Source organism: Electrophorus electricus, chromosome 1 (genome assembly GCF_013358815.1).
Source record: "Electrophorus electricus isolate fEleEle1 chromosome 1, fEleEle1.pri, whole genome shotgun sequence".
Taxonomy (NCBI): Eukaryota; Metazoa; Chordata; class Actinopteri; order Gymnotiformes; family Gymnotidae; genus Electrophorus; species Electrophorus electricus.
The window spans coordinates 7,882,501-7,902,364 of NC_049535.1; the positions used below are offsets into that span (position 1 = coordinate 7,882,501).

The 19,864-nt window shown below is 41.3% G+C and overlaps 1 protein-coding gene across 2 annotated transcripts in view; it reads right to left on the bottom strand.

Annotated features, from left to right (window-relative positions):
- prmt3 (protein arginine methyltransferase 3) overlaps nucleotides 1–19,864 on the bottom strand; it is a 34,948-nt gene that overhangs the window by 4,796 nt on the left and 10,288 nt on the right. For both annotated transcript variants that reach the window (XM_027011155.2, XM_035526384.1), the window contains exons 11-15: nucleotides 12,305–12,383; nucleotides 8,499–8,686; nucleotides 6,913–6,999; nucleotides 3,049–3,099; nucleotides 1,939–2,026 (exon numbers count right to left, since the gene is read on the bottom strand). In XM_027011155.2, coding sequence (XP_026866956.2) covers nucleotides 1,939–2,026; nucleotides 3,049–3,099; nucleotides 6,913–6,999; nucleotides 8,499–8,686; nucleotides 12,305–12,383 — 493 coding nt within the window. The remainder of the gene's footprint in view (nucleotides 1–1,938; nucleotides 2,027–3,048; nucleotides 3,100–6,912; nucleotides 7,000–8,498; nucleotides 8,687–12,304; nucleotides 12,384–19,864) is intronic.

The window sequence follows — 19,864 nt, forward strand, 5'->3', positions numbered from 1 at the left end:
ACCCTGGCAGGAAAGACTATGATAGGACAAGTTGCTTCTGTCACTCTCACTTAGCAAAGACCAGCCAATACGCACTGAAGCTCCAGTACACACTCCAAAGCCCTCCCTACACAGCCACCTCACCATCACTCCCTCTTTCCCACCAACTGCCTCCATACTCTAACGGGTGGGTGGACTCGTGTTCTATCTAATGATACTGGCCAGTATTTAAAAGCAAAAAAATAACTTCCATATAAAGCTAAAACAGTATTCAACATGCATTTTACCATCGTCCTTGTTTTCCTTTCACTTAAACCAGGGTTTAACTTAAAATGGGTTTGCTTGTGAGCCATTAGCTAGCTAATTTAACCAAGCAATAAAATAAATATAAACATTACATATGACAAATGGGTTAGTTCAGTTTTCAAATAACCTCATGGTGTAATTTAACACTCTCAGTGGTCTGAGTAACTGTTAATCACATTCTGGAAATTAAATTCATTGGAATTCACACATTACATTGACATACTTGATTACTTATATAGTAGTGCCATAGGACACTAGCAATGGCAATCAGTCCTACACTACAGTAAGCACTTCCGTGTTCTAATTAGAACTTATTCAGAAATGTTTAAGTTTAGAAAGAAATGAACCGTAGCCAGTTCCATACTCCTACCATTGTGCCCACGATGGGCCAGGGAGGAGTTATATGTTTCCAAATGCTGCACACCCTGCATGAACCGACCAGTCACAGCTCGAGGGTTTGGCTGCCAGCAAAATTGCAGCCAATGCCTATGAACCAGCCAGGCCTTATACATATGGATACAGGTTGACTGGTGAAGTGAATGCTTTACAAAAAAGATCAGGTATTGCAAATTAGAATATGTGCTAGTGTCCAATCATATGGCTCGGCCTTTTCAACATGGCTATCAGAAAGCGTGGAGCCCACGCTGGCTGATGTCTTATCGCAAATCTAATGCAGCGGAGAGGTCCGTGGTCAGAACCGAGCCAGGGTCATTTATAACTGGGGACTGGGGCACACAAAGGGGGCAGTGAGGGTTCATCCATCTGCACGTCAGATGACATCTCTCCGATTCCCATTACGATAAGACAGACTTCATCAGTTAGCTGAAGCAGGCCGCTACCCTGGGGACAAACGCAGAACTCCGGTCCATCCCCAGACCTCTCGCTTCAGCAAGCTATGTGAACCGAACAGGCAACCAGTCCTGAGGTGTGCACACATTCTCCCTTGCCTCTTCTAGGTCTTGCTCTTCGGATGTATGACTTGTACTTGCAGACTGGTGGCAAGTAATAGTCAAAGTAATAGTAATAAAACAGTACTACACATGATGCTGATTACAGAGCTCCAAACCTCCAGAGGACATGTTCAGTGCCATTCTGGAATGCTGTGTTGAAACAACACAAACTAATATGCCTCCAGTACTGTACAAAGCCAAAATTAAGGCCAACATTCCAATTAATAAGTGGATGAAATTGAAGTCCCATCTCAGAAGGACAGTTAATGCTGAGATATGAACATACTCCTGATGATCTGACAAGGGAAAGAAAACGATACGTTTTACCAGGTGTTTATGTGGTCTGAGAAAAAAGGAGGTTTCAATCACCCATCTGCCACTCAATCACTGACAGATAACCCACCCACCTCTCACAACACACAGATAAGATACACCTCTCAGTCATAATCACACACGCACGCATGCATGTACGCACAGGCAAAAGTGAGCAGAGACACACAAACAAGTATGTATGTGTGTAGAAAACTCAATAAAATGTATGCATATGTATTTAGAGAATACATCACACAGCTAGGGCAATTCTGCACCAGTTAGTATGCCTTCATTTATGGGATGCTAACTGGTTTCTTGTATCTTCCATTCACCAGTGGCATCATCAGGTTGATGTATTCCTTTAATGCACACATTTTTGCGTGGAGCCCACCTGTCTGGACTGGGAAGGGCTTCTCCAGCAGGAAGACAGTCTGTTTCCAGTGGGTCTTGGTGCAGTGCGGGCCAGTGGAGAACATCATCTGGGATCAGACACATGACTGGATTAATTACCATCCAACCCCAGCCATTCTTCTTACTTCAGAATTTGGTTACATTGTAAGACACTGAAGACATTCGCACTGAACAGACATGACCCAGATTAAACTCACAAGTCTTAATACTACAAAACTCACACGCCATAATACTACACTGATGCTTTGCTTGTTTTTTGTTTAAAGGAAATTTATATTTCCTCTGTGATGGCAGGGAAGAAGGAGCTAGCACCACACCCTTATTAAGTTCATTCATTAAGTTAATTATTCCTCCCATTTATGAGTGAACCAGGTATGTCTGTTTAGGGGATTATAGGAATAGGCTCAAGATACTGACAGGGCAAAGCAGCAGGCTATGAACCATTTAACACGTCTTTTTTACGTGGTGTTATATTCTGTTCACTATAGCAGTACTGACGCTCCACTCAGCCTGTGCTGAGGGCTCAGATGAGGGTGAAATGCACATTTCCTTAGCCACAGTCACACGACTCTGCTATTAAGGCAGACATTTATTACCCAAGCGCTAAGAAAATGTTAGTGTACGATATAGCCAAACTTGAACATGGTATGCAAAATCTCACGGCTTCTTGCCGTTAGCAGTTTTCTTTCTTCACTGGAGCACTAACTGTCAACACTGTCTCTTTCTGAAGTAAGCAACAACAGGAAACTCCTTTGTATACTAGTGGGTCGTGATAAAAATGGAAAAACATTTAAAACCTCATTTTCAAAGTTAGCAGTGTATAGCAAAAAATAAAAGACGCTGTGAAAGTGCCCCCCCCCCACTTTTTTTCTCCTCTCTCTCTCTCTCTCTCTCTCTCACTCTCTCACTCTCTCTCACAAATTGCCCATTTTTTATTCTTGTTCCGTTTGGTCACTGGAGGACGGCGAATGCTTATGTCAGCGGTGTGTAAGAGTGGGCGCTAGCTGCGTCGCCATGGCCCCAGGCTTAAAGCATGGCAAAGCGAGAGCGTAATTGGTTTGCCGTGCAAGCACACGGTGCTGACGCTCACCTTGCTCCCACAGCCTCTGCCAAAGAAAACGTCAAAATAGCCCACCACAGCCTGGAATAAAATATGAGAGACATTAAAACCTGACACAAATTCAGAATGTTCGTGCTTGTCCAGAGCTGCTGGGAAAGTAATTAGCAAAGCATTAGAAAAGCATGCCTATTTGCAAGGTGTGTGTATGTGTGGAGAAGGGCAGTTTAGTGTTAACAGCCTACTTATATTATATATATATATATATATATATTGAATTTAGCTATTATTTAGCTTATTTAGCTCAACAATTATACTGTAATGTCATCTAAAACAGTTTCAAACACAATTTTAAAATCTAAAAGCATCTAAATTAAAAAGGTGGACGATGAATTAACAAACATTTATACACACTAAAATCAAAATGTTGCATTATGATTTCAAAAATCATTTGTATTATCTGTCAGAAGTCCTTTATTCAAAAATGTGTCATGAACCCTTATTTAAATGAGTTAACAAAATAACATGGGAAAAGTACCACTTTGTCCCGTCTTGTTTTTATTTGAATTTGCATTCATACACACACAAAAAATATATACATTTAAAAAATAATTTAAAGGTAGAATGAGTACAAATTATGTGTTTTCTCCTATTACCTGCCCCCTGTGATGTAGGAGCAATTCTATCAATCTCAAAAGCACAGTCGCAGTGGCAATGATGCAGAACTAATAGCTTTTAATCCTGACACAGCTGACAACAGGAGAGCTGGCATTCTCTGACAAAGACCATAATCAATGAACGCAAGAACAGAAAAACAGGAGAGAGACAGAGAGATGGACAGAAAGTGACAAAGAAAGAGAGCAAGAAAGAACAAATGAAGGAACAAATGATAGAAAGAAGACAGGGATCAAGTGTGCTATTAACACAGAAAGAGCAGAAAGGACAGAAGCACACAGGAAAATGAGAAACTTGCATCTGACAAGAATTCTCTCAAGACTACACTCTTCCTGAATAGCAAAAACTAGCGTAATCATTTGCAACAGCTGCATTTTACAGTAAGGATTAATAGTAATGCCCACTTTACATACAAAACTGTACAATAAAACAATGTAAATTTGCCTGGAACGCTATTGATTAATTGGATAACAATTAAGTGGCTCACTTCAGGACAGTCACATTGCAGCCTGTCCCTGCCTGCTAGACTCCACAGACTTTTTAAAAAGAGTCTAGTTTAAAGTCTATGTTAATCTCCACAAATACATGTCTAAAAATACAACTGATGAACTGTTTAAACTTAAACCCCATCAGTGCAGACAGACCAAGACTGAAAAAGCCAGTTAAGAGGCTGATGGAAAAAATGTCAGATCAATACAATTCTACATTTTAATGAACAGTACTGGACATTAAACAGAACAGTAATTAGACAATAAGGCTTAATTGCTCTTCATGTGTCTTAGGAAGAGTCACACTATTCTGAAGGAAAGATCAACAGCCCATAAACAAGATTGATTGAGCCAATTAATTTTTTGGGAGAGGGCAGAGAAGGGTTAGAACAAGAAAACAAGAAAGTGAGAGAAATCAACAGTGTGATGGGGTGTGAGAGACAGGGGTTGAATTTTACAATAAGCCTCAAGTACTCCGTCAATGTCCATGCTTAAACTAGATTTGAGGGTAAAAAACACTTGTAATGTGAACAATAAAACTAGACGGGAAAAGCTTGGCTACCTGGAAGAGAGACTTCACTTATAAATCCCCAGTTAAAAATAAATTCTTATAACTTGTCATTAAAAATTGAGAACTGCTTGAGAAAAGTGATATTTAAAAAAAAAATCGTCGGGGAGATAATACCGAGTCATTTTCATTAGCCTGTAAGGTCACTTGAATCAAAGTCTCAGCAAAAAGAAGCAAATACGGTTCAGAGCGAAGAAGCAGCTCAGCAGACGGAGTGCAAGCGGACAATGCGATGGAACAAAATAAGCGAACGAAAAGCACAGGATAATTTAAATAGTCCTTTTTATTCTCATCAAAGAGCCCGGGCTTCAAGCGTGGGATATGTCGAGGATAAGTGATGAGAGTGGAGAGTTTGCCGGCCCAGGAGGCGGCGCGCGGACTCGCGTAGCAGTTCCCCAGAAACGGGAGCGGGGAAAATTAATAATTATCATCATCGCTAACACCAACGGGGGAGCAATTCATCATCGAGCCCTTTCCAGCGCTATCATGTCGGAACAGTGCGTGGTGTAGCCAGATACAATTATGCAGCGCGAGCTGCAGAAGAGGGCGGGCTAATGCGCTTTTGATGGGGTTTATTCACGCGTGCAAGCAGTCACACTCGGTCACACTCGGCCACCCCGCGTCCTCCCCCCCTCCAGCCCCGGTGTCCCCTGTTACTGCGCGGCGAATGCCACGCCACGCCACGCCACACCCCGCCAATGCTGCCAAAATTCCCAGCGCGTAATTCCAGTGGACCTCTCGGTGTACGTTCCGCCGCATTGGAAGCGAGCAAATACATTTTAATTTGAAAGGCAGGACCACACGCGCGCTGGTATAAGCGTACACGTTCGCATATATAACAACAAAAGTAAACGCAGCCAGAAGGACGGTTATTAAACGGAGCTAGAAACACTTCAAGAATTTAAGAAGTAAATGTTCGCCATCTCCCACAGTTAAGGGAAACGCATTGTTTACATTCCGTACGGCAGCACGCAGCTGGAATCAACGTTGATTTAATATCAGTCAACAGATTTTTAAACAAACAGTTCCAAAGGAGTGCTGTATTTCACGCTGTGTGTGTGTGTGTACACGTGTGAGAGAGTGAGTGACAATGAGAGAGAGAGAGAGGGGGGGGGGGAGTGAGAGTGCAAGAGACAGGGTTACGACTGGCGCAACGGGGAGAGCGAGCGTTATTTGTCTTCCATCCGCGAAGCACGAGAGCGTGGGGTTGCGCTGTTCATTTAATGCAAGGTTAGGCAGCCTGATGTGATGAATGGACTGTCGGCGGGAGAATAAAAGCATGCGCTCCATCACGGCAACGGCAGCGTTTTCGGGGTGCCTTGATAATTCCCCATTTGAGACAGTACAAAATATTGCGCAGAATCCCATTTACGTTTATCAGAATAATTTTGCCCTGTAAAAGTGGCAGTGGAAGGAACCAATACGCTGTCCCTACCTAAGTGCTTTCCAAATATAGAAAATAGGTTACACGTGTTCTGAGCCAAAGCAAGTCGAAAAGGGGCGTTTTCCATTACTAGAGAGAGACAGAAAAATGAGAGGATGTTTACAAACTCCATTTAATCCAGTGCGAGTCCAAAAGGGGGAAAGAGATAATAACGCAGTATTGATTAATCCATAAAAACAATATACGCGCCGCAAAGATAGGAGTGTGACCATACAAAAGCCCCACGAAATGGGAAAGGAAAGAAAAATTAGACTCGTTATTCCACAGGCATCGTTTTTGTCACTTACACTGTCGCTTCCTCACATTTGCTCACACACACACTCTCTACAATGACAAACATCAGACTTCTTTCCCCACATAGATTATCTTATATTTCTTTACCAGTACCACAAATGCACCAGATTTACACATTCAAACAACAGTTTCCTGCAGACATGCACAAAGAAGTTTATGAAGTTTATAAAGTAGCGAGTAAAAACTAGCAAATTCTCCTGATGTCTGCTGTTACATTCACCTGCAGGAAAGCAGGCTGCCTATCAATCATCCAGGTGTCTGAGCCACCTGACCCATCCCAGCCAATCAACGACCTCATCCATCTCCCCACCCCTAATTAATCTTCACACCTGACAACCTTGATTAGCTTGTAGAACAGCGGCTTCTGTGTTTAGTCTAGCTAAACATGGCTTACATTCTCGTGTGTGGGTGTAGCAGATTTTACTCACAGTGCAGTGTGTGCTGGCTGTTATCTTCAGGGTGAATTCTGCAGTAAACTCCAGCTCAGAAATGGTCACATCATTACAGTCTAATGTCTAGACACAGACACAAAAACACACACCTACCAACCAAGTCCTAAGCAAATTCAGATCAAGGTGAGTTTTGCATTTACTCACCTTCCAATGACGTATCTGAATAGACAACTGAATTGGGATTTATCTGGATGTTTAAACACAAGTGTCCATGTTTAGAACACGGAAAGAGAAGTAACAATTTGTGTTGCTCTTTTAATGGGATTCCATGCAAGAGTGTGTTCATTTTCTGAACACCTGACCACAGGTAAGGATGTTAATAGACTTGATCTGTGAAACAATTGTCTGGCATGTATGCAGTTTCTCAGCACACAGCCAGCCTCATCGAGTTCACTTTTTTGGTTTTCAAGGTAAAAAGGTAAGCTCTGTTTTAAGTGTATTGACTTAATGAGCACAATTTAGTTCCTGTAGATTTAATTCTCAGTTTTAGGTGGTGCTGATTTATGAACTCAGTTGTAGGTGGTGTTGATTTATTAAGGTCTTTCAGCTAGTGGTTTTTTTTTTAGATCTTGGTTTTAGGTGGTTCTGGTTTAATGTGCTCCATTGTAGGTGGTGACTTAACGGAGCACAGGTTTAGTTCATGTAGAGTGTGAGCTCAGGTTTAGGTGGTGCAGATCTAAGTCTGGTTCATACCTACTGTGTATGCAAATGTGCCATAGGACGCAATGCGAGTGATGTAATTGCAGATGAAATGGTCAGGCTTGGAGACTGCTTTCAAGGCCCGTACCACTCAAACTGAAATGTCCATTTGGTGATGCAGACTCACCTAAACTGTTCATTGGACAGGACGTCTGACAGGTAGTAAGGAAAAGGTATCGCACCAAAGCATGTAAATGTTTTGATAATCGAAAGTAAAAAATGAGTCAGTTGATCAATTGTTGAAAAGCACACAATTCACCATGCTGTGTTCATGTAGTGTTTATACGGCAAAAGGGCCACCGCGTTCTCAACTTCCTCACTGGTCAACAGCATTTGCCTTCTAATCAGCTCCATGATGTCTGTGTGAGTGGGTGTTTAAATCTGGGACAGTTTCCTTTGTTTACTGTACAGGAGAGGACAGCTTCAGGCTTGAGCCCCATCATCCTACAGCACCACCTCAGCTCTGGGGTCAAAGTACATGGTTTCCAGGGACAATGGCGCAAGAAGTGTGAACAGCAAGCAAAGCGGACATGTGCAGTGGCACTTCTGCATCTTCATTAGGTATTAACCAGGGTATATAGATTTAGTGAGCTCAGTTTTAGGTGCTGTGGATTTTAGTGAACTCAGGCTGGGTAACAGCTACACCATTCTAACGAGACATCGTTGCAGTTGTACTCCCAGCAGCTCACAATGGGAGGAAATTGGTGTTTAGGGTTGCAGGGCAAAAAATATGGAATGTCTGTAGAATAAATTAAATGCCAAATAAGCTAGCACTGATGTGGCTGGATGTGTCCTTACCTCCTTTACATTCAGCTCTGGCTGAAAGAATGAGTAGGACCGGGCTGCCTCTGTCCCTTTCTCACCTGAATGACTGCTGGCTCTGAGATTAGTGTCTCGGGCTTCAAGACCTCCACCACCGCCTCAGAAAGCACCGAGTTCTTCATGCACTCCATCTTAAAGCCATACACGTTGTCCCAGAATGCAATGCGGTCACGGTGTTTCTCGGTGTCGCCCACTGCTGCTAAACTTATGCTACAGCAGTCAGGGTAAACTGAGAAGACAAGAGAACACACCCAGGTCACTGGTCAGCATTTTCAAAAGCACTCTGTTCCAACAGTTTCCAGGAGAAAGACTAAAGGAACATGTTTTACTAAGAAACAACTTTAAATACAACTGTCCTGACGATAACTAATGACTATTAAAGATATAGCATGCATTAAATTCTCTTCTGATTGTGGACATTTAAAATGGTTATAGTGCTATGATAAAGAGAACCTTGCCCAGTTTGCTTTAGTATATAGCAGCTTTTTAAAGAATAGCTATATAAGCACTAAACCCAAGCAATATTTCTGGCTATATGCAACATGCAGAAAGAGCTTTTGCACAATACTTCTGTACATAATCTCCATCCATTTAAGAATTTGTACATTTTAAGATTTATAATGTTAATGTGCCATGCTAAACTGTAGCTGAAATTCTGAGTCAATTCCCTGATGATAAAAACCAAAAAATAACAAATGTGGAAGTCTTTGCAGTTTAGGGCTAGGCTTAAGATAAGACAAGAAAAACCTAGTCTAACATGAAATGAAGCAGTTTTTATTACCAAATCAACACACTAGTTACATAAAACTAACTACAATCACATCACTGTCTGATCTTAGCCATATAGGATGAAACAACTGGCAAACAGTGACTTTAGGGAGGGGTGTTTAACATCCCATCCGTTATGTGAATGCATGGTAATGAGAACATTTATCATGTCATGGAAAGCCACATGACTGTCCCAATTATCCAACCATCCAATCAACTTTTACCATTTGACACCTATTTTTGCAAACACAATGTACCCTTCTGCTTAAAACCCAAACAGGCCAAACAGCTTCTGGCTACAAAAATCTGAATTCAATGGCTGGTTATAATCATAAAAGATCTCTGTATATTCATCAGTTTTAAAATGCTTTTTTATGGCTGGCAATAAGAAAAGCACTCTGCACTAGGCTCCCCTCCTGCTCTGAGGCTACAGAGTTTGGATAATGGTACAGCACCAGCGCCCCCCCACTTACATAGCTAATGAAGGCCCAAGTCACTGACTCTCTCACATACACACACTCCAAACAAAACAAAAATTGGGCCTCAGGCTTTGGCACAAATGAAGAACATTAATTCGTACATAATATAACCATAATAATGTACAACCTCTGAAAACTGGACTGGTGTTGTGCGTTTAAACGGTGTGGGTGTAGTGCTGGGGTATGCTCACAGTTAAAAATTCTCAACAGCAACTCACCCTCAAGACAGACAGAAACAGTGCAGGGCAAAGTGCTACACCAATGGGTTTTCCATCCACCTCTTTTACTCAAAGTTTTAATAAAAAATGTGCATTCAAAATCTGAATGGAAAAGACAGAATTAAAAAAAAAAAAAAAGTATATAAAATAAATGCTTGGACAAGGTGGAAAGATTTGGATAAAGACAAAAGGATGACCAAAGGTTTTTCTTGCATAAATGGTGGGATAAGAGGCCAAAGGTCACATGACTATTTCACCTGACAAAAACAAGTAACCGCCATGGACAGATGACAAAATAGCTGTAAATGGTACTCTGTTAAGAACAAATACAGGGTTGAATCTATCCATTACGTGGTTGGCGTTCATTACTTTATACACTCAAGGTGTAAAAAATACATGTATACGTTACCTCAATTATATGCATAACCATACGAAAGACAATCTCATTCATATTTTTATCTTTTTGTAAATGTGAAAGAAAGCCCATCTATATACTCCCAAACACACACGTTATGTGATTTTTTTTGGGGGGGGGGGGAGTAGGACTGTACAAAATTTCAAATATCACTCAAAATATCAATATGTCGTGAATACACTCTTACTGAAATGTCAATCAATACAGTCATGGCTGCATCAATATTTATGAAGATTTCATTTTCTTTACCCACTGATGGATTCGAGGTTAAGAGCAGTATTTAAAACATCCAGCAGGAGGCACCTCATAAAGCCAAAAAAAAAAAAAAAAAAGCTGGTGGCTTTAAGAAAAAAATTCCACACATTAATCTATAGGAAAAAACAAGGCAGCCTCTTAAAATTTAAAGGTGAAATTTGAGTAAACATATGTGGCAAAATGTTCAAGATATAACTGCAAGTTATAATAGTTATAATAACTTCCAGTTAACATTTATGAATTATAATATTCTTAGCTAAATCCTTTTCTACTAGTGGGAGGTTAGACGTTATTGTGTTCAAGGAATTCTTTTCTTTAACCTTTCTTTTGTTTTCTCTATATAGTTTAATTTGCAATCTTGATTGCTAATGGTCTTTATTTGATATTTATTCATATATTATTGTTAATAATAATAATAGTATTTTTAGTAACACTCATCTTAATAAAATGTATTTACATAACTGTTGGGCGTTGTAATATATCGTGTCGTGATGCCCAGCGTTAGGAGTAAGTAGGTAAAGTGAATGCTGAGTGAGCAGGATTGTGACTGTCCCACACCAGCATGGGGAGTGAGCAAGAGGGATGCAGAGCCCATGTCCCAAGATTCATAGCTTTGACATCTGTGTCCTTCTCGACTCGATGCACAAGACCCATTTGTCACCCCTGCACCCCCCTCCCCGATGGCCTGCAGAGGGTTTGGTAAGAAAAGAAAAAAAAAAAAATCCTTCACCATTGAGGGGCAAATGATGTGGACAGATGAAGAGAGGTTAATGATCAGAGGAAGGGAGGAGAGAGGGAGAAATGGAGACAGAGGTTCAGATCTGGTACCATAAGAGAGGGAGGGGGAGGTGGCTGGAGCAGGACAGAAGTAACTAATGCTACCCAGACATGCATTGAAGTTGCCAGAGGAGAAAGCCCATGATGTCATATGCTTGAGCCCGATGGAGGCTGCCACCAGCCCTGCAGGTGGAGCAGAGTAGGACTCTCCCTGCTGCCCGTCTCGGGACGTCTGTGCTGCACCTCACTGCAGCCCATTCTCCTGCACTGTTTCCAGCTTCCCATGTCTCTCCACACTGTTTCCACTCCATCCAAAACGGCTCCTTCGCCTCTTTTCTCCTCTTCCGTTTCTTTTACTCTCTCTAAGACTCCCTGCCACCAGAGGAGTGACCTCTCTCTGGTCCCTGTGAGGCAGTAAAGATCAGGAAGTGGAACCTCTCTCCAGACACCTGCCACTCACCAATCACTGTGCCAGTCTGCAGCGAATGTACGCACGCACGCACGCACGCACGCACGCGCACACACACACACACACACACACACACACATACACCACTCTCGCTGTCACATTCAAAACGCCACTTGCTGTCTCACATACTGATGAGAGTTTGAACACTGTTCAGCATACCCATCACTCTGATTTACACACTAGATCGGCAATGTTTTGGCAATACCAGGAAGGCTGAAAGCTTGCAAGCATTTTGCAAACTGCATAGTACATACTTTTTCATAGTAGTTCTTGTATATTCAAGAATTTTAGTAGCATATTTAGCCTCTGAAAGAATTAAAAATGTTTAAATCAGCACAAATCAATTCAGCTGGGGGAACTGCTTAAGGCATTTGCAGAGTAAGATAAAATAGCCATGCTAATTAAAACCAAACAAACAAACAAACAAAAAATCCACAACAGCAACAACAAAATACCTGACACTCACCTGAACCGCCATCTGCAAGGTACCGATCTCTGGCATACAACACCGAATCCAACATGGACTCAAACAGGAGGAAGTAGCCCTATGGAGATCAAATGAAAAAGCACTATGGAGATCAAATGATCACACTCCCAGTGTGGGGAAAATCAGTATATTTTCAACTGAAGATTACTAATTAATTATTCAATTATAATGCTAATGAATTACACTGGTTTACTTTACAAAGATTTGTCTCAATCTGATTAAATTCGCTCCGATTAAAGATTAAGACTGATTAATAGCACGTTACCAAACAATTTGATGAAGATTTCTGTTCACATGCACATTGCAAGTAATCAGATCCAAACTTACATGCACACACAGAGCAACACTCAGAGCTCAGCAGCAGTATGTTACCCTAGTTTTCAGTTGGTGCACATGTTTTTAATTAGAGATTATAGCAGACTCAGGAAAACACTTCATATGTACTTATTAAAGAAGGAGCAAAAGGTTGACAACATGTTCTGCAACATGTACACAGTTATTAGGCAAGAGAGGTTTTTGACCATTTCATCATTTTTCAACATATTTTCCAACTCCAAGCAGTATAACTTGAATCCTTATTAGATTTAAGCATATCAGATGATGCGTATTTGTGTAATGAGGGAGGGTTTGGTCTAAGGATAACACCATATATCAAGGTGTGCATAATTATTAGACAGCTTCTATTCCTCAGGAAAATGGGCCAAAAAAAAATTGATTTAAACTCTGAAAAGTAAAAAAATTGTAAAAAGTCTTTCAGAGGGATGCAGCACTCTTTGCTAACATAAAAATGCTAAGATATTGGGCTGAACCATTAAACATTTTGTTGCAAATAGTCAATAGGGTCGCAAGAAATGTGTTGAGAAAAACAGACACAAATTAACTGCCAAAGATTTAAGAATCAAACATTAAGCGACCAGGAACCAATCATCCTCAACTGCTGTCATATTCCAGAACTGCAACATACCTGGAGTGCCCAGAAGTACAAGGTGTTCAGTACTCAGAGACATGGCCAAGGTAAGGAAGGCTGAACCCCAACCACCACTGAACAAGACACATAAGGTAAAACGTCAAGACTGGGCCAAGACAGATTTTTCAAAGGTTTTATGGACTGATGAGACAAGAGTGACTCTCGACAGACCAGATGGATGGGCCCATGGCTGGATCATAACAAGCTGAATCCACTTCGACTAAGACGGCAGCAAGGTGGAGGTGGCATACTGCTATGGGCTGCTATTATTAAAGATGAGCTAGTTGGACCTTTTCCGGTTGAAGATGGACTCAAAATCAACTACCAAACCTACTGCCAATTTTAGAAGATACTTTCTTCAAGCAGTGGTATAGGAAAAAGTCTGCATCTTTCAAGAAGACCATGATTTTTATGCAGGCCAATGCTCCACGGCATGCATCGAAGTACACCACTGTGTGGCTAGCCAGTAAAGGCCTTAAAGATGAAAGAATAAATGACATGGCCCCCTTCCTCACCTGACCTAAACCTTATTGAGAACTTGTGGGCCCTTCTTAATTGGGAGATTTATGGTGAAGGAAAACAATACAGTTCTCTGGCTGTCAGTGTCTGGGAGGCTGTAGTTGCTGCTGCACAAAAAAGCTGATCGTCAACACATTAAGAAACTGAGACTCCATGAATGGAAAGCTTATGACTGTTATTGAAAAGAAGGGTGGCTATATTGGTCACTGTTTTGTTTTTTGTTTTTTTTTAATGTCAAATGTTTTTGTGAATGGAGTTGTTTGTTTATTAATCTCACTTTAATAGATGAAAAACAACTGTTATGAGAATTTCCATTTTTCATTTAGTTACATAATAATTCTACACACTAATAGTTGCCCAATAATTATGTCTTGTCTGAACAGCTCAATATTGCCAGCTTTAGGGCCTGTAACTATTTGTCTTCTAAAGTTAGAAGCATAAACTTCGTCTCTTCTGCAGACAAGTTCTTGGCTCCTGCCCTGCTGTATTCAGTTTCCGAATGTAATCAATGATACAGGTGTTTACATGGCTATTATTCTCTGTTGAATGGATTATTCACAGGATTACCCACCTCGTTCTATCAGACATAAATTGTATTCTGAATGGCTTCAGTCGTCTATTCCGACTGAGGGATATACATGGATGTATTCTATTCCGATTCCTCAATTACTCTGATCATTAACAGATTATCAGGCTGCAGGTACAGATAGTTACCCTCTCTGTAATGCATCATGTTGGATTAATGATCAATAATCACATATTAAAAGTTAGTCACATGCGTGTTCCCCTCTCTCAAAAGCTTTCATGTCAAATGTTTGAAGTTCTTTTTAAAATTCCCACTTTAATAACATGAATGTAATCTGAATAATCAACAATGAAAGGCTTAAAATGACATGCTGCTTACACCTTTTTACTTAAAATCTAAATGTAACCAATTGTTTTTTGTATTTTAAACATGAGATGACCTGCTTGCAACCTGAACCTAAACTTTAAATGACACTGTACGGGTCACACAGGCATCCAATTTCTAAAGTTCTGACATGACATTAAAGACTCAGCATTACAAAACATGTGGACAATCAGATAACCATGACAACACATATGTACACAAGGAAGAGAGATGATCTTTAATAATGTATCTATGGCTATTTGGGAGAGAAAATAGGTTTTAAACATAACTATTAAAGAATTTTCATGGAATTGCACAAAATTAAACACACACACCAGATAAATTATATGCTGCCTGATACCCACATACATAATCACCCAGCATCATTTGCAACCATTTAAAGTACTTCCTGGCCCACGCCGAGGTTGAGAACGTGGTCGTGTCATTCCTGCTGTGATTCTATTATGACTGAAACTCAGAATCACAGAGGAGTCACTCTATCCCACAATCCTCCTCTCCCTGGCTTCTGCTATAAACTAAACGCTCCACAACTCATCATTCACTCCACCCCCCTCATCCCTAAACAGCGATGCTATTGTCCTCCCCCTCCCCTACAGCAGCACTATGGTTGCGAAGATAAGACTGCTAATGACGCCCACACAAGGACACACTCTCACCTCCTCCCTCAAGGGGGTGGGGGGTAAGAGGGGTGGGGGCAGGGGCCCAAGTGCAAATTTACAACCATGCTGCCTGTCCCTTGTGTGAACTTCGATGATGATGATCATCATCATCCTCATCATCATCCTCATCATCATGGGCCTGCATTCGTGGGTTCAGCAGTGTTATTTTTAAAGTGAGCATCTGTAAGGAAGGGAAAGGCAGACTGGACAGTGGAGTCTCTACCAGGGCACGGTGGGCAGGCCAGGCCTCGCCCCCATGTCCGGCATGCCCTTGGTTCTTGTTCTCTCGGGGTTGCTCTTAAACAGACTTAGCACCGGACCGACGGCTAAGCTGCTCCATGGCGTAATTTAGAACCCAATTTCACAGGCGGCTGCTTTCACTGCAGTGAGTGAGAGCGAGCGAACGAGAGAGAGAGAGAGAGAGAGAGAGAGAGAGAGAAGCTTCCAGAAGTAGAGTGACACTTCCCCAGGCCTGGCCTTGAAGGCCTGAGAGTCATCACTCTCGCTGCCTCTCCATTACCTATTAATTACTAAAACAAGGTAAGGAACCCACCTGGCTTGGCTCCGGGGAAAACATGTAATCAGTGGAGCGGAAATGATGAGAGAGAATGTAATAATCACACAATGATGACTCTGCTCATCTCATCTCATTCATGCGTGCGCGCACACACACACACACACACACACACACACACACACACACACACACACACACACACACACACACACACACACACACACTGCTACTTGCATCCAGACAAATTGATGATTTTCATCACACAGTCTACAGCCGTTTCATGCCAGTGTGCTGACAGAAGCTGAAGAGATGACACTTTATTTGAATAAGACTCCTACAAGACCAACCCCAAACAGGAAGTCTGCTGCTGGGGACATTAGGAGTAATCTTTAACACAGAAAAGGTCTGACCCAGGCTTGTGAAGGATACCACGTGACAGAAAGGCTGGTCAAATATCTTGGTGCAGCTTTCAAGAGTGTCATTTAGTGGTTAAGGCCACCAGACAAACACACTATACTTGAGCCATGGTATGTCTGCTCCTGAGCCCAGGGGTAGCTTTGATGTGTGAAGCAGACAAATTCAAAATCAACCACATTTTCCCAGCTAATCTACCACCAGTGATTGAATGAACATCAGAAAGCTTAGTGAGTTTAAAATCCTTTGCTTATTTTGAGACAATGATATTTTCCACTGAAATGTCTGCATTTCTTTGATAAACAGAAATGAGGCTTATGGAATCCTTTTCTCCTACATAACATTCAAATTCTAATCTAACCATGGTAATATTGTGAAATGAACATTCAACTATTCTATAGTTTATTTTATCTGTCTCTTTTAACCTTATTTTACTCAGTGGTTAAGGTACTAGACTTGTAATTGGCAGGTTGCCAGTTCAAGTCCCACCACCACCAATTTGCCAGTTTTGCCCCTGAGCAAGGCCCTGAACCCTCAATTGCTCGAGTTGTATTCAGTTATAATTGTCACTTTGGATAAAAGCCTCAGCTAAATGCTGTAAATGATAAAATGTTTAAAAAATAAAAATAATAATGTACGCCTGTCACTTGCTCTGATGAAATCACATTTTATATTAGTAACATCTGATCCAGACCTACATCAAATAAATGACCAACTTCTAAAAATTATTTACTAGTATTTACTGAAAAAAGTTAAAGAAAAAAACAAATAATGAAAAAATAAACCAAATTTCATCATCCGTGGTCAGTTTTGTATAGCACGTTTAAAATTTTTTGGTATGATTCTTAAAATTATTTGAACTATAGCACAAAATTAAAAACAAAATTATTCTCAACATGGCGGAATGTGTGCATGACCAGCCTGTGCTTTCTGTAGCTTTGGCTAGGTGTACATGAACCAAGCAGCATGTAATGAAAGCTACTAATGAAATGCTAATGAAAATGAATTCTCATTATCACACATGTAAGGGCACGCACGCACACACACACACACACACACACACACACACACACACACACACACACACACACACACACACACACACACACAGCCACTTATCCCTCTGAATTACAAGTGTGAAAGACTTATAACAGCATAATAGCAATCTGACTGTACTTAATAAACCATTCCAAGTGGCTTAAGAACTTCTTTGGGAGACACACACGCACGCACACGCAGGCTGTGTTCTCTCACCAATCTTCTCAATTACAGCTCAGTGTCAGCTGCAATTCCCAGGTCACCTCAGTCACACAGGCACAATTAGGAACGCTTCAGTACCCAATTTATTCGAGCTTTGACACGGCTCCTGTAAACTCTTTGAATGATAACATGTCAGTAACTGAACAATTTATGAATGAAGTCAGGTTTACTTATGAATAACAAAAACAAACCTGAACATCATGCTCTCATTAACTGTTTTAACACTGGTGAGATGGTAGGTTATTTAGTTGCTGAAAAACGTAAGATGTAAACTGACCAAACACCCATTGAATATTCACAAATAAGGACAGCACAGAAAGCTGAGGAAGCAAAGCATTTGGCTCAGTTTGGCAAGGGAGGCATCTGATTTGCATATCAATGTTGATGAGGAGGAAATGTAGCATATCATAAAAGTACTCAAGCACGACAAGCTCTGTTTCCACGGTTACTCTAGGGGGACAATGGCTGCATGAGTGCTGAATTGTTGGCCAGTGGCAGATCAGGGGAAGCAGCAAGACAGCCAGCAAGCATGAAGGGATGAGGGTGCAGGACAAGCACACCACAGGCTGTTCAACACTGTTGGAGGGAAGGAGCGTGCAGCAGTCTCCAGCCCACGCTCCAGTTCTCTGCGATCGTCAGGGGCTTTTCTGTTCAGCTTATTTCCGGCTAGAAAGTTTCCCTCTGTGGTCCATATGGACCGCAGCCAAGCATTTTTGGTGGAGAATCCATCTAAATGCGTGAGAATCTGTTGAACGGAATACGTATAGTTTGAGTTTGCATGCGCGCATGTATGTGTGTGTGTGTGTGTGTGTGTGTGTGTGTAGAAAGAGGCAGGCAGGGCCGCAGTAATCAGGGGACTGAGTGAGTGATTACTGCTGTACTCTCCTGAGGAAGGTAAGACTGCTATCAGTAGGTAATGAGGCCAAAGATCTGCCATTAATTCAGCTATACCATCTTACGCACGCACACACAACCAATCTACAGATATTTAAATCCAGCCGTGTATACAACAGAATAAAAGGAGTTGGGTTTCATGCAGGAGGAATCTAGAGTCTGTGTCACTGTCAGTGGAAACATTTAAGGAAAACAAACTTTGTGCAGTACATCTCTCATATCATGTTAATTTCACCAGAGAGGTTTGACAGCTATTTTCACTGCTACTAAGATTACAGAAATTTTCAAATTTACACTAGTTATACAAACAGACCTATTGCAGCTGCAGGCTTGTCTGTTTTGACTAACTAAACACTGACATGATGGATTCTCTCTGTGTTAGGGCTATTTTTCTTTCTTGTTATGCCCAATTTGCTACAATCTGTTCCTTAAATGTTTTACACCATTCTGCTATACATTTCTCTGTTCCTGGGGACTTATTTGCCTTTTGTCTAGAAATGGCTGCAAGTCATTTTGTAGTTATTTCCAAACATCACATTTTACTCTGTACTTCCTGTTTAAGTCAACTTAATATGCTTTGTTTGGAGAGACAACCTCTTTTGGGAAAGAGGAAAAAAAAAAAAAAAAAAAAAAAAACACCACACAAACTCAATTACTTTTGAACCAACGTGGGTTCTTGCATATCACAGGTGTACAGAGCGGCCATTAAACTCTTTCATTCCCATAAGAGGAATCTTGCAATCTCTGTGCTATAGAACTGAGCTCATTTTGTTTGGAACAGATGCAACTTCCATTTGCTTTCTCACTCAGCTCTGCTAGGTAGAGCTCTCCACCGTTACTGCAGTGAGTTTAAAGGATTTATGAGAAGATGGTTTTAAGGTCTTCACATGTGATTGTGCCAAGTGCCCCAAGATGAACATGAAACTGGTTCAGTGTGGGTCAGGTTGGGTCAACTCAGCTTTAGTGATTATTTAACAAATGAAAATGTTACCAGCTGTGAGGCTGACCTTTATAACAAAGGCTTAAAAACACTTTAATATTTGTAATACTGTCTTGACGTTTTGCCCATTTTCAGTGATTAAGTTTTTGTCCATTTGATTCACCTTTCATCACATAAAAGGTTTCTTAAGCAGGTTGCCAAAACACCACCGTCCGCAATTAAATAAATATCAGCCACGTTCGTACATAAGGAGACTACACCATGTGTGAGGCTGGGTGTTGCTCACACCTGTTAGCTCCTCTCACTCTCCAGAGTGGTGGCTGACTGAGGGAGCACTAGCATCAGACATGATGGATCACACAGGGACAACCTCGCTCTAACCTCAGGCAAAATCACGCCGCTGCTACCGGCCACAAGTCGTCCAACTCCCCCCACCCCCCAGCTTATCTTGGCCTGTCT